Below are 16421 nucleotides of genomic sequence, written 5' to 3'. Positions count from 1 at the left end.
TATTTGCCTCTGACATATGTAATAAAAATTATAAAAATTTGACCTCAATTAACTATATCTAAAAACAAAACCAAACAAACACATTTCAAAAACAGATAAAGTTTCTGAATTCATATAGCTTAGTGGAGGCAAGAAATACTTAAAAAATGCATAGATGCTATAACAGGGGGAGTACAGGGAGTCATTGAGTTCCTGGAGGAAAATTATATTAAACTTTATACATGAATGATGGATAATGATGGCACTTTATGCAGAGGTGGCAGCATTCATTAACTCATCAAATATTGTTTTAGACATATGCAAAAACCTAAGCAGGAGGGAGCATGTTGAGTTTTGGATCTGAATATAGTTCTATATATTTGGTATGTGGACTGCTAGGGTTGAAAGTATAGAGTGAATGGCTGGAAATCTGGGCACGTACCAGATCGCACATGGCCTCATTGGCCATGTTCCAGACTTTTGACTTTGTATCAAGAGGTTGTTAGGTATGTAATAGATCAAAGTTTAGGAAGGTGCTCCAGTAGCACTGTAAGGTTAGGTGAAGAGTGCACAATCTTTGAGGAAAAGACATCAAGACAACCAGGAGGTTATCAGGATGCAGGATGAGTGTAAGAATGAGGATAATTATGGATTTGAGAGAATTTAGCAGGGAGAATACAGAAAGGACTCACAGATTCATTTCACTGTGAAGTTTGTGAGTGAGGATGAGTAAACTAGGAAAATGTGAGCAGTTCAGTAAGTAGCCCCTTTAATTCTCATCTGTATGTTCTTCATACAGTATGAACTTAATGTTATTTTCCATTTACCTTCATTAACTGTGATGATGTAGGGAGTTCACTCTTTGATGGCAAAGCCAACATCTTTTCTGTGTTTGTATCTCCTTTTCTGGCATATTACAGATCAAGGACTTACTAATTCTCATCAAATGAAGCAGAAGCAACTTAATATCATTATTATAAAAATACAAATACACATGAAATACTAAATACAGTACCAACAATAAAAATTAACCAGTGACTGACTGCTGCAAAGAAAAGCAGTTGTCTGTTCACTACACCAACAATATTGAGTAAAGGCATCATCATTTACTTTTGCATTTCAAGGTGAATTTCATTTGCATTTCAAGGTCTGTAAATTGTATTATTACAATACAGCATATTAAAATACTTTAGACTTTCCTCTCCATACTATCATATTCACTCAGTGATATCATGGTTGATACTGCTGAAAAAACTTTTATTAAGTAATACGAATTCAAAATTCATAGGTACAAATGTATTTTACTCTCAGAATGTGGCACTCTTTTCAGATGAATTCATGTTAACCTAACCAATAACTGATATACCTGCATGCTGGACATTTAAACATCAAAATCTGTGCTTATGAAATTAGCCTAAAACTACATTTTTATGACATAAAAAAATGAGGCCCTACACTCAAAGGGCTGGTTATTAAATATTTTAACTTTAAAAAAATCAGCATGTTGAAAAACATTTGTATTTTATAGATACAAATTTTAAGGGATAGAAATGAATACAGCCCCTAACTGTTAATAATGATTGAAAGATGCTGTTAACAAAGGCTACCTTTGATGAGCTGATTTTTCTAAGGCATTTTTAAAAGGTTAACAATAGAGAGTTAACCTTCAAAATAAGTTCAAATAATCCTTCTTTAAATGTGTGGCTTCTGTTTACTTGAAATACAGATCAAAATACTATAAAATTGTCAAGGAACATAAGCTGTTTTCCCAATTACATATAAATACCTTTCAAAGTATGTTTTGGGAGTCTTTACCATTTTATTTTCAATTTGTGCTCAAAACAAAAGCACAACTGTCCATTAAGAAAAGAAAGAAGAACAACTGGAGGTAATATAGGGATGGCTGATTCTAATCACTATGTCAATTGATACACAGTTAGAAATCTACCTCCTCAAAGAAAGAAAATCAATATTTATAGAAGAGCCAGCATTTCAAATATATGGTTAGTACTGTGGCTATACTCTATTTTAAAGTTCCTAAGCTTTTTACCTGTGGCCAATGGGGGAAAAAATGTTGCCATTTATAATGAGGTGTCTTGTGCAGGGTGGTTTCTGCTCACATCACACCGTTTCAAAGGATTTGCTAGGACAATCAGATTGGCTCAAGCTGAAACAGCCCAATTGCTAGTAAAAACTGCCTCAGGCTTTAAGAACCTAGAAGGCTCTAAAAAGCGATGATGCTGTAGTATTTGCATCCTTAAAAAGACAGCAGAAAAGCAACTACACAAATGTTGAAAATGTATTCTTCAATACCATTTCAAAATATTTCTACTCTTTGTTCATATACCCATGTATGAGACGTAATTAGACACTGCAATTCTATCAATATTGCCAATAGTAAACGGGCATAGGCCAAGACAATTAGGACATATAGTAAGTGTTTTGAAAAAAATCAGATAAAAATAATTCATATATGTAGTTATTTATATGTTTAATTTTTTTTTCTGTCTTTTTGCCTTTTCTAAGGCTGCTCCCGAGGCAAATGGAGGTTCCCAGGCTAGGGGTCTAATCGGAGCTGTTGCTGCCAGCCTACGCCAGAGCCATAGCAAAACAAGATCTGAGCCACATCTGCAACCTACACCACAGCTCACGGCAATGCTGGATCCTTAACCCACTGAGCAAGGCCAGGAATCGAACCCGCAACCTCATTGTTCCTAGTTGGATTCATTAACCACTGAGCCATGATGGGAACTCCATATGTATTTAATTTTAACCTTAAATTAATGTGGGTCATGAGAAAAATAAAAATGTGTAAAAGTAATCTTACGTTAAGTTTATGAGTTCTCATATATACTGGTCTATTAGAAAATGTTATTGTCCTCCTAAATTGTGCCTATTAGACTTTTATGGTAGTCCTGGAAGGTAATATTATATTACTGTGTGTGCCAATGATTACAGTGGAATCATATAACCCTAAGCACATGGGAAAGCCAATAGAACCTTCTTTTCAGATGGCAGACTCAGAAGAATGATCTTGTGGGTATATGAAGAATAACTTTTATTTCTCTTTTATCAGTGGGTCCTTACTCAGGAGTTGCATTAGAGAGGTGGGACAAAGGGTTCTGATTTGTTGCAATTCTTGTGAAGAAATTCCCTTGTGTAGGCCAGACATCCATGGAGAATTCAGTAGCAAAGGATGAAATAAATGTGGTTTCTATTAAAATCCATTCACCCATTTAATCAATTATTCTTCTAATTATTCAACATGTATTTTTTTCAAGGACTGCAAAGCAATAGGAAAGTTGCTAGGCACTGTAAATACAATTCTTCAATCTACTTTGGCTATCAAGACAAGTAATAAAAATAAAACAATATAGAACACAGTAATAATGGATTGGCCATGGTGTCAAAATTGCAACACTGTCGAAAAAAAGAACACCCAGTTAGTTCAAGAGAGAACTGAAGTATGCCTGAAACCAACCAACAAAGTAGGTAGAATTTTTAGAGCATATTGGAAGCAAGCAAAATTCTTATCAAAATTCAATCAGAAAGACTCAGTTCTTAAAAATTCCATTTTGAACAACTGCATAAGTGGATAATTTGATTGGATATTAGACATATAAAAGTGAGATAAGTGGTATAAAAAAATGAGAGTCTCCTCACAAAATAGACAAATTAACAGAGGTGCCTCTAGAAAGAACCAAAACATTTTCCTTAGCCAGATTATTATGGAGGTTCTGGAGACTTAAGTAAAACTCAATATAAATATTTTAGAGTTTTTTATAAATATATGTGTTATGTATGCTATAGAAAAGGATGTAATTCTTAGTATAAATGTGCATGCACGTATCACTCCAATCTCCCCCATAACAACTTCTTACACACTTCCCTGTTATCCAAGAAGATAAAAAACAGAAACCCAACAATTTTAGATGATAGACAAAAAATCCATGGTTTTAATTTTGAGTAAAAGAAACTGTCAGTAATGACAAAAATAGTTATCCACTCAGCAAAGGCTTGACATCATACAAATGACAGATTCCTGACATCCCCAATACAGCCTTCTTTATCTGTTTTTGGATGATTTGAAACCTGCCTAAGGCTAGGATTGTTTATAGGCATCCAACTATATCTTCCAGCTTACTTCCCTTCTTCCTTTTCCACCAAGAAGCAATTTATTGTTTCGTGTTTCTGGTTTTCCCTCTTTGCCCACATATAGCAGGCAGGTTCCATGCTCAGCAATGCTGCCTCTAAGACAGACAGAAGCATAAATACCCCATAGGAAATTCTCAGATATTTTCAGCATATTCCCCAAGTGTCCTTTTACTGCTTTCCAAAGTAACTTTCTGGGTTTAAATGAGCATATTTTGTAAGAATAATAACCTTCCAAATGATATTTATTGTAATACAAAAGCTGACTTTCCAGAATATATAAACAGTCCCTATTGAGCTGCATAAATCATTAGTTCCAGATTCCAGGCATTTTTTTCACCTTTTAAACTCTAAAGCTTGTCCTTTCATTACACTGAGAAATGGTTCTACCATTTATCTTCCTTTTTCACTCAATGGGAAATTATACAAAAGACTAACACATGACTTTTTACAAATAATATTCATGGTGAGTGACTATAATACATATAGTTACTATTATTCTCAATTACTTATATTCTTGAATGTATATTGTATCTAATCACACATAACACATTTCTTTCTTCCATTACTTCTTTCTTCATTTTTGAGCTTATATATTTCTACAAGTAATGACTTGAATTCAAAAAGCATCATCAAAAGAAAATGAAAAGGTTATATAAATGTCACTGCCTTGCTGCAAATTTTACATGCTCTTGCTGAACTCAACCCTGTGAACATCTGGACTGGGTTTCTACTGTTAAGAAAAAGACATCTATATGCGAAATAGTGTTCCTGGCAATAGCTTCTTAATGTAGAAGAGGATTAAAACAAGTGAAAAAAAGTCCTAGTCACACATTTACACACGCATTGCCCCCAATTTTCTTTTCTTTAGAGTAATGCTGGATCTTAATAAGAAAGTTCATACTGCTCATTCCCTACTTTGGCTGTAAAAAAAGGATTTTCACAGCCTCATATATACTTTCAGAATCACAGCATATCAGTTAGAACACACACTAGCTTTTCTAAGCTATGTGATAAATGATTATGTAGAAAAGAGGATATGGGCACTGATTTTTGTTGGTGTTCTCATGGGTAACATAAAAGTGACATTGGTGACCATGAACCCTATTGTAAACCATCAAAAATAGCACATTACAAATTATTTTGGGAGTTCCTTTGTGGCTCAGTGGAAATGAACCCGACTAATATCCATGAAGGTGCAGGATCTATCCCTGACTTTGCTCATTGGGTTAAGGATTAAGCATCACCATGAGCCGTGGTATAGGTCACAGATGAGGCTGTGGCTGTGGAATAGGCCAGCAGCTGCAGCTCAGATTCAACCCCAGCCCGGCATCTTCCATATGCCACAGGTGCGACCCTAAAAAGCAAAATACCAACAAACAAACAAACAAAAACAAATTTTCTATCAATACAGCTGAGTTCCTGTTATATTAGTTAATACTTTGGTTTCTTCGTCTAGAGTTTGAGATCTTAAAGGCAACGCTGTGTCTTCCCTTTGTTTGTATCTTTTCACGGTATTTCATTTTTTCCCTTAAAATGCAGTGTAATATTTTGGAAAGTTTTTAATTATTTCTCATGGCATTAGAGAAATTTGAGAAAATTATAAAAATGAAATCACTCATAAATCACATGATCCAGTAATGGGGTTTCCCATAAATGATTTTTTTTCTTTCTTAATGACCTTTTAATTAAAAAAATTCTTTATTAAAATTTTTCTTTAAAGTCCTTTGAAAAGAAGTGTTTTATAAAGAAAACATAAAACTTAGAAAAGTATATGAATATAATGAAATCACTTATAATCTCTCTACCCAGTGATAGCCTATATTTTCTTCTATTGCCATATCTACCCCTGTGTAATTAAAGTAGGATAATATTTTATTGTGTCATATTATACTTTTTCTACATATATAGATGAGTAATTGAATGTGTCATTAAATATTCTTTAAAGTATGAATTTTTTTGTCTTTTTAGGGTTGCACCTGTGGCATATGGAGTTTCACAGGTTAGGGGTCGCATTGGAGCCATAACTGCTGGCCTACACCACAGCCACAGCAATGCCAGATCCCAGCTGTATCTGTGACCTAGACCACAGTTCACGGCAATGCCAGATCATTAACCACTGAGCGAGGCCAGGGATCGAACCTGTGTCCTCATGGATGCTAGTCAGATTTGTTTCCACTGAGCCATGACGGGGATTCCTAAAATATGGATTTTTATATCTGCCTTGTTTTCCATCTCGTTCCTTTAGGATTTTGTGTAACCTTTCCCTTCTCAAATATTTTAAAAATAAAGCAACAGAAAACTTCTCCATTTAAATATTAAAAAAAAATTTCTTACCAACTCAGTTAGTTTTATGTGTATAACACGGATATAAAGGCTTACTTCTCTTAAAACAATTTTTTTTTAAATTTAGCTGATATATGTTAATTAAACTTGGATCCAACCCATATCCCGGTTGCTTCATTTTTCTAGCATAATACTTGTGCCCAGAAAAAAACAAAGAAAAAGAATATTTAGGCATTTGAGATAAGTATATTCTTTCTCATTTAAGGTCAAAATTGACTTCATAGCACAACTTCTCAAACATAATTTTCTACAATATTACAGTGATAAACAATATTTCATTTAAGCTAGTAGAATAGCAGCAATTATGCAACACATATTCAGCATGTTTAAAACTTTCCTCTCATCTGCAGAGGAGGAAAGATGTCAGAAATGCTTACCTGGGGATATGATATAGAAGAAATCTTTAAATTCATCCATCCAAACTTCTGCTAACCTCCTGTTGTTTTTGTTGATGACATGACCAGTGCCACCAGGGAAAGTGTATGGGGTTGCCTTCCGAAAAACGTGGCCAACATGGGAGCATGTCACAATCTCCAATGAGCCTCCACATTGCCAAATCTGTAAAAAAGAGACTGTCGTATAACTATCATTGTAGAAAATGCAGTAATATTTTCTGAGAAGCAACCGAGGCTAACTCAGTTAAGACCAAATCTTCATCTTATATGGTTCAAACAAACATCAGAGGGACACAAGATTTAGAGCTACTATACTTAGTTTTGGCAGGGGATTCCAATTTGGAAATGCTTGATACATTTTAATGTTGTAGCACTGGAATTGTGGGAGAAGTAATTATTTCTATGTGCCTTTATTAGACTACCTAATTTTCAGTTTCTAATAGTTAACCTAATTTTTTTCCCTCTCCCACAGCATGTAGAAGTTCCTAGGCCAGGGGTCAAACCTGCATCACAGAAGTGACCTCAGCTTTTGCAGCGAAATTGCTGGGTCCTTAACCTACTGCCATACAAAGGGAACTATCTAAATTCTATTTAATGGATACTTTGTATCCAAAATTTTCTATGAATAAATGAATTTATACATGTTGGCTGCCATGGTCAATAAGTAAATGTGATTTAGAGAAAATCAAGCAATTGTACACATCCACTAGGAATTTCAAATGACCACTCATTTTCAGCTATCCACATCCCCTGCCTTGGGGCTTTGAATATGTTATTATTCTTATTAAAATGTGCTATGTATCCTTTGCATCTGTTCAACACCTATGCATCCTTTAAAGCCCATTTATAAGATGATTTCCTCTAGGAAGCTCTGTGGGGAGATTTAAGGGTTTTTTTGTTTGTTTGTTTGTTTTTTGTCTTTTTGCCTTTTCTAAGGCTACTTCTGCAGCACATGGAGATTCCCAGGCTAGGGGTCGAATCGGAACTCTAGCCACAGGCCTACGCCAGAGCCACAGCAACACGGGATCGGAGCCGCGTCTGCAACCTACACCACAGCTCATGACAACACCGGATTGTTAACCCACTGAGCAAGGGCAGGGATCGAACCCGCAACCTCATGGTTTCTAGTTGGATTCGTTAACCACTGCGCCACGATGGGAACTCCGGGGAGATTTAGTTTTGTGTGACTTTTTTACTTTAAACATACTTTTTTCAAGAACATATTACACTATATTTTAAGCAACTGTTTACTTCACTATTGCTCCCTTAAAATGATGAACTCTTGAAAAACATGCGCCATATATTTCTTGAAATCCTAGATTTACTGTTCGGTTGAGGCTAGGTATTTAAAGCATCCATAAGAAATTATTTCTATAATGTTTATTTCTATATAGCCATAAGTTATAATAATAGCATGTGTATTATATACACACATGAAATATATAGACGTATGTATACACATATATTCCTGCACTTATATATGTTTATCACATATATGTATGTACATATGTGCTACAGGTTTTCTTTCCCAATGAATGAAAGTCATAGTTATTGCTATCTGTAATTGGAAGGACTTGATTTTATACTGTAAATAACATTACTCTAATTTTAAGGAAAGCTGCTTATTTTGGCAGAAAAGATTTTCTCCTATTGATCACTCAAGTAATATTCATCTTAGAAGAGAGTTGCTATTGGTCCTGGGTAGCAGTAAGAGACAATAATATTTTTGTAGAAGATGAAAATGATGTTATATTCATCAGCAATGTTTGTGCATTACATGTACAGTCTATTCTTTCCCACTCTCTGTTAAACAATGTAATGATAACAGAAAAGATGTTCCAACCCAACACTGAAATGACAGACAATATAAAAGAGGAAAGGAATTCCCCTAGAAAGATGGGATATAGCTCATTTTTAATTAAATTACTTAATTGATTGCTAATGTTTTCATCTCTCTAGCATAAAGTCTATAAATTTTGTGGTGATCACACACCTCTTTACATTCTTCCTTACTATTAAAGGGTAGAAGTTGATCCTTCTCCTATCAAAGACAAATCAATACTTGTACGTCAGTCTAGAGCATATCCCTTAAGTCTGTCTTAACGATTTCACTGGTTTGGTCCTCCCTTTGATTTTTCTCCTGAAACATCAAACACTTCCCTCATTATCAGATCATGTTTTTCTTTATATAATATCTCTTAAAACCTCCTGTTTTTCAATCAATTTTAAAAATAAACAAATTTTAAAAATTACCAAACACAACAAAAAGTAATCCCTTGGCCTATATTCCCACCCAACATATCCTTTATGTTGTTGTTAAAAATTTTATGGATAGATGTTGTCTCCCTTCCTCAATTTTCATCCTTTTTTCTACTCATTGTGAAATACTGCTTATTTCTGCAGTCCCACAATTACCTTAACAAAAATCACAAATGCTTCCCTTGATGAATATCTAGTAGACTCATTTCTTGGACCCTTTTGCTTTCTATACTACTTCTTCACTATTGATACATTTTCCACTCTAAATTTCTATTTAAAATGTTGACATTCTTCCTTTATTCATTCTCTAGGTAGTCTTACTTGTTTTTATTGTTGTATATATGATCTGAATTCTCAAAACCTCAGCAGTGTCATCTCAGCCCTGACTTCCATGCTGGGATCCAGACCTGTGTATACAAACGTCTACTTGTTACCTCCTCTTGTGTGCCTCAGAGACACCCAACTAAACATGTCTGAAGAGGGGAATTATTTTCTTATCCCTAACTTATCAGCCAGGTCTTATTTTTTTTCAGTTTTCTTTCTTTTTTTTTTAAATGATTTTTATTTTTTTCCATTACAGTTGGTTTATAGTGTTCTGTCAATTTTCTACTGTACAGTAAAATGACCCAGTCACACCTACACATATACATTCTTTTTCTGACATTATCCTCCACCATGCTCCATCACAAGTGACTAGATATAATTCCCAGTGCTATACAGCAGGATCTCATTGTTTATCCATTCCAAAGGCAATAGTTTGCATCTATTAACCCCAGATTCTCAGTCCATTCCACTCCCTTCCCCTCCCCCTTGGCAATCTCAAGTCTGTTTTCCAAGTCCATGAGTTTCTTCTCTGTGGAAAGTTTCTTTTGTGCTGTTTATTACATTTTAGATATAAGCGATATCGTAGGGTATTTGTCTTTCTTTTTTAATCATTAGTAAATGGAGCATCTCTTCATCTCAGTGGTTAATCCAAACACAAAATAAAACAAAGCAGAATGCTCCCAGCCACCCCCCAAAACCCCATAAATCATCACTGATTTCTTCTTTTCCTTCATCACTTATATTCCATCCATTATCAAATTCTTGGGTGATATATATAATATACTTCTCAGTACATCTCTCTCTCTCTGTCTCTATTCATTCTTGTCCTAATCACCAACATCTCTTACCTGTCATCTGTAACACACTCTCAATTGTCCTGCTGATTTTGCTGTTGCTCTCCTACAACTTGTTTTATGCTGAGAATCCAGAGAGGTCTTTAATATTTTTAATTGTGTCATTTTACTTCCCTGCTTAAATCCTTCAATGGCTTTTCATTGTGCTGTGAATATAAAATCCTTTATCAGGGCCTCTAAGAGCTACATGACTCTCTTCTTCTGTCAATAAACTATTGGTGACATTGGCCCTCTGCCATTTCCTAGATTAACAAATCACATATATATTTTTCACACACCAAAGCATCAGCAAGTATTTTCCCTACGCCTGGAAAAAATACAGTCTGCCCTTCATCTGACTACCTCTTCCCCAAACCTCTCATTCCAGTTAAAACTCCAGCTCATCAGAATGCTTCCCTAATTGCCATATTTGAAGTGCCCCACCCCAGTTATTTTCTCTAATGGCCTTCTATTTATTTTCTCTATTGCTTATCACAATCAGCAATTTGTTTATTTATTTGGCTATACACTTTTACCCCCAAACTAGAAGGTAGACTTTAAAAGGACAATGAAGATGTCTACTCATAGTTGTACCCCTAGAGCCAAGCCCAGTGCTTGTTATGTGGCAGGTTTCACTGTATGTTGGGTGAATGGAAGAATGGAAATATCAAAATTAATTACCAAGATTAGCTAATTTATGCTTGAAAAAGCATCCCTGGCAGAACAATGAGACAAATAGACATATTTTGGAGGCATTTAAAGTTGCATTAAAATATTTTTAGTACAGGAGTTTCCGTCATGGCGCAGTGGTTAAGTAATCTGACTAGGAACCATGAGGTTACAGGTTCGATCCCTGCCCTTGCTCAGTGGGTTAAGGATCTGGCGTTGCCGTGAGCTGTGGTGTAGACTGCAGACGCGGCTCGGATCCCGCATTGCTGTGGCTCTGGTGTAGGCTGGCGCTACAGCTCCAATTCGACCTCTAGCCTGGGAACCTCCACGTGCCGCGGGAGCAGCCCAAGAAATGGCAAAAAGACAAAAAAGAAAAAAAAAATATTTTTAGTACAAAACTAGGGAGAGCAGTCCAGTAAAATGATATGCAACTGCTGTTCCACATGCCTTGGGTATTAAGGAAGTTTTTGGTGGTCACAACACAATATATAAACATTAGAAATTGTTGATGGTTTATGGAAAAGGTTTTTAAACAACAAAATCTTGTGGAACCTGTTATGGCATAGCATAAACAAATTTAACTAGTTTCCGTGAGGATGTGGTTTGGATCCATGGCCTCACTCAGTGGATCGGGGATCCAGTGCTGCCATGATCTGTGGTATAGGACACAGATGTGCCTCGGATCCCACATAGCTGTGGATGTGATATAGGCCAGCAGCTATAGCTCCAATTCAATCCCTAGCCTGGGAACTTCCTAATGCCATGAGTGGGACCCTAAAAAGCCAAAAGGAAAACAAAACAAAACAAAACAAAACAAAAACCCACAATCTTAATTTTAATGTGCTATTAAAGTAACAATTTGGTCCAACTCATTCTATTTCTTTCTTAAAAATTGAGATTTAGTAAAGTACTCAGGTATTTGTACAGTAACCATACCATTCAGCAAGATACCTCTGAATGGATTCAGAGGAAATAGCATATTATACATTTTACTTGAGAGAGGATTGAAATATTTTCCTTATTTTGAGGACTGCAGTGTTAGTGGTAGAGCTTTCTCTCCTCTTCTATGAATTAGGCATAACTGAAGAGCTTCTTTCTTCCTTCACCCAAGTCATATGAGGGAACTAAGAGAATGAAGGAGAGATTGGAATTTCACTCCCTGCTCAATACTTTCTGGGCAAGAAATTCAGCAGATTACCCTGGTGTTCCCTTTGGAACACAGCAGAATACAGTGAGTGAGTTTATGCGGAAGGCTCAAGTGCGGGGAAAAACATGATGCTCGTAAAATGAGGACTTCCTATGGTCTAGAGAATCCTGAAGCTAGGTTGGGATTTATCAAACAGCTTGTTCCAGCAAAATTGTTAGGTCCAGTGATGCAGTAAACTTGGGAGGGAATGGTCTTTGAAGACAAGTGGACGAGACCTCAGGGGTTCCAAAACTATAGAATGTTAAATATAGACAAGAAAAAAAAATCATCTCTAGGACTAGCAATATGGCAGATCAGCAAGGGGATGTGCCATTGAAAAAGGCAGTTGGGACTATGAATGGACTAATCACAAGTACTGAAATTGAAAATGTGATTTTAAAACTTCCAAAAAAACAAAAGTCCATGTCCAAAGGGCTTTACAGCTTAATTCAATCAAACATTTAGAGATGAGTTAACACCTATCCTTCTGAAACTCTTCCAAAAACTTGTAGAAGAAGGGACACTCCCAAACTCAATCTATGAAGCCACCATCACCCTGATACCAAAACCAGACAAAGATGCCACAGAAAAAGTAAATTATAGGCCTGTGTCACTGATGAACCTAGACACAAAAATCCTCAGCAAAATACTGGCAAACAGAATCCAACAATGCATTGAAAGGATCATACACCATTATTAAGTGGGATTTACCCAAGGGATGCAAGGATTTTTCAATATCCACAAATCAAACAGTTACGATAAACTACATTAACAATTTGAAGATTAAAAACCATATGATCATCTCAATAGATACAGAAAAAGCTTTTGATGAAGCTCAACACTCCTTTATGATAAAAACCCTCCAGAAGGTGGGCATAGAGGGAACCTTACCTGAACATAATAAAGGTCATATATGAAAAACCCACAGCTAACATCATTCTCAATAATGAAAAGCTGAAAGAATTTCCACTAAGACCAGAAACAAGACAAGGAAAACATTATGGAGGTTCCTCAAAAACCTAAAAATAGAACTACCATATGACCCGACAATCCCACTCCTGGGCATCTATCATGAGAAGACCATTAATTTGAAAAGATACACGAACCCCTGTTCATTGCAGCCCTATTTACAACAGCCAAGACATGAAGCAACCTAAATGTCCCATCAACAGAGGTATGGATAAAGAAGATGTGGTGCATACATACAATGGGATGTTACTCAGCCATAAAAAAGAATGAAATAATGCCATTTGCAGCAACATGGATGGAACTAGAGATTATCACACTAAGAGAAGTAAGTCATAGAAAAAGACAAACATCATATGATATCACTTATATGTGTAATCAAAAAATAGATACAAATGAACTTATCTAAAGAACAGAAAGACTCGTAGACTTTGAAAGAAAAAATGGTTACCAAAGGGGACAGGTAGGTGGAGGACAGATTGGGGATCTGGGATTGGCATACGCACAGTATGGTATATGGAACAGATGGTCAGCTGTGTAGCCCAGGGACCTTCTGTGTAGCACAGGGAACTCTACCCAATATTCTGTGATAATCTATATGGAAAAAGAATCTGAAAGAGAGTGGATGTGTATACTTACGTATAACTGAACCAGTTTGTTATATACGGCAGAAATTATGACAATTCTGTAAATCAACTATACTTCAATTAAGCTTAAAAAGAAAAAAGAAAAGAAAAAGGCAGTTGAGGATGTTACAGTGTGAGAGATAGAGACATATTTCCCTCTTCAAAAGATCCTTGGGTAACAGAAGGGATAGGAGGTGAAGTTCAGAAAGAACACTTTTAAGAAAACAATGAAACCATGCATAGAGACTATCATACAGATAGAGGACACTAGTAGCAGGTGGAACCATACTGAGCTAACAACAGGGAGACATAAAATATATCAGATAAGACCTGCCATTTCCCTAGCCCTCCTAATAGACACTACACTGCAGGAGTAGCAACACAGAAAACCCTGCCCTTCCCCATTCCAAGATCTTCTGTTAGCATAGCTCTGAGGAGAGAAGAGAATGTGAACTATGTATTTCTTACAAAATCAAATGTTTAAGCTGAATGTTACTAGTATTTTTAATACCTGGAAGTGATCAGAGGGCTATAGAATCTATCCTAAATTATGTCAGACTGGAAAGGAATATTCTTCAGAGTATGAAGCAATAATTGGAGCAAAATAATAAAGCCATTATTAATCTGTACCCTCACTAAATTCAGACTATGCAATAAGCCCTACTGCAAACAAACCAGTGATTGACAGCAGTCCTCAGAGTTCCAACTTTGCCTTTTTGCAAATATGGATTAGAACTGTGGTTGTGTAAATGAGGGCACTTAATTTCTATCTTTTTACCCTGCCACTTCTTGGCCCTATCCTAGTTTTGTAGGCTTATGGGTTCTATGCTACAGGCATGCACAAAGAAAAGAAAAAATATCTAGTTTGAAATCGTTTAAAAGCAGTGTTCCAGTAGTCTTACTTCTTATATAAAAGTGCTGATTTTTGGTTATCCTCTAATTTGCAAAGAGATTTTGTGTGTATGTGTATAAGCATAATGCAATAATGATTGTTGATTTACAAGACAGAAGGAAAACCTGTCCCTGATGTTGCTTCTCACAGATGGAGGCAGTTTTTTAGTATATTTAGGAGACATAACAAAGGTAGAGGTAACTGTTCCATAACTCAGTGATTATTGGCCCATGTTTTGCTTATAGGTCATACTCTACTGAGCTCTGGAATAAAGTGTGCACTTTTCCCATTGCCATCTGTGCCCACAGAATGTATGGATAAATCCTCAGATTGCATTACCCAGGAAAAGCATCTTTCCCAAATTTGCATGAAAATAAAATGATCAAGGTCAAAATGCATAACTTTATGCATTAATTAGGCTGATATTTGGTCATGATAATACCCAGTGAGTTAGTATAAAAATATTCAATGATCTGGAGTTCCCGTCGTGGCGCGGTGGTTAACGAATCCGACTAAGAACCATGAGGTTGAGGGTTCGATCCCTGGCATTGCTCAGTGGGTTAAGGATCCGGCGTTGCCGTGAGTTGTGGTGTGGGTCACAGACACAACTCGGATCCTGCGTTGCTGTGGCTCTGGCGTAGGCCAGCGGCTGCAGCTCCGATTAGACCCCTAGCCTGGGAACCTCCACATGCTGCGGGAAGTGGCCCTAGAAAAGGCAAAAAAAAAAAAAAAAAATTAATGACCGAATATTGCCTAGACATTTCCCATGTACTTAGCAGACATTTGAGTAATTAAAATTAAAGTGAAAAGAATTCAAACCAAGAGTAGCCCCTGATGACTACCGTAACAATTTCCCTTTGTATACCTTGAATAAATATTTGGGAAGGATGAAAGAAAGGAAAGAACAAAGAAAAAAGGAAGAGTTTGACACAGTCATTAAAAATTTTGGCTTGGAAATAAGCAAATAAAATTTTTCTAGTGGCACTCTCACTTACCATGTACATTTGGGAAAACTATTTACATCTTCAAGACCTTCACATTCCCATTGGAAAATAGGGAAAATAACTACTTCTTAAGGCCCTAATGAGATTGAGTATATCACCATGCTGGACACTTCACATCAGAAGAAATAAGATGTTATTTGTGTATTACTTAACTTTTATTGTTGCTGTCCAGAAAAACTAACATCTATAGATTATTAGGTGATTCTTAGTTCTTAAAAGTATTTAGTTAAATTTTGGTGAGTTTTGCCTCTTTTGGGAATCATACTATCAATATTTAGGGGTTTAGGTGAGGAGTTTAAAAGAATAGCCATTATTTTCTGATTAGAACACTACATGGGGTTCTCTGAGATTATTTTACAATGTTTAAACAAACAGTATAAACTGAATAAAACATGGTATCTCATCCATGTGAACATGTGATGTCCAAATTACTTCACATCAATGAGCATATCTCATTGTTATTTCCTAGGCTTCCAAAAGATTAATATTGATATATTACCTCTCTCAAGTAAATTTGACCACATATAAAATACAAACTATCCTTTTATCCACAGAGGATTGGACTAGTTGTTTACTTGTCTTCATTCCCAGGTATTTTTATGGGAGTCTTTTGATGATAGAGAAAGTTATTAATCAAAATGTAAAATGCCCATTGCTCATTCGATTATGTACTTGATTTTCCTCCCCTAGATAGAAGACAATTAGTTAACATACATTATTCTTTTCATGTTTTTTGGCACCTATATCAGTGACAGTTTAATTAAGTTTCAGAAACTTCACAGGTTCCAAA

General features: G+C 35.9%; 1 protein-coding gene across 8 annotated transcripts in view; it reads right to left on the bottom strand.

Moving 5' to 3' along the window:
• The window catches only part of GALNT13 (polypeptide N-acetylgalactosaminyltransferase 13), a 594089-nt gene that overhangs the window by 194402 nt on the left and 383266 nt on the right, over positions 1–16421 (bottom strand). For all 8 annotated transcript variants that reach the window (XR_014829014.1, XR_014829013.1, XM_021076289.2 and 5 more), the window contains one exon: positions 6855–7035. Coding sequence is in view for 6 of the 8 variants with exons in the window: in XM_021076289.2 (XP_020931948.1) it covers positions 6855–7035 (181 nt within the window). In the remaining 2 variants the exon portion in view is untranslated. The remainder of the gene's footprint in view (positions 1–6854; positions 7036–16421) is intronic.

The sequence above is a fragment of the Sus scrofa genome, chromosome 15, assembly GCF_054392235.1.
Source record: "Sus scrofa isolate SSC_HxYL_T2T_F1_AM1 chromosome 15, Sscrofa_HxYL_maternal_Yorkshire_Landrace_v2.0, whole genome shotgun sequence".
Lineage (NCBI taxonomy): Eukaryota > Metazoa > Chordata > Mammalia > Artiodactyla > Suidae > Sus > Sus scrofa.
This window is presented reverse-complemented; position numbering and strand designations above follow the sequence as displayed.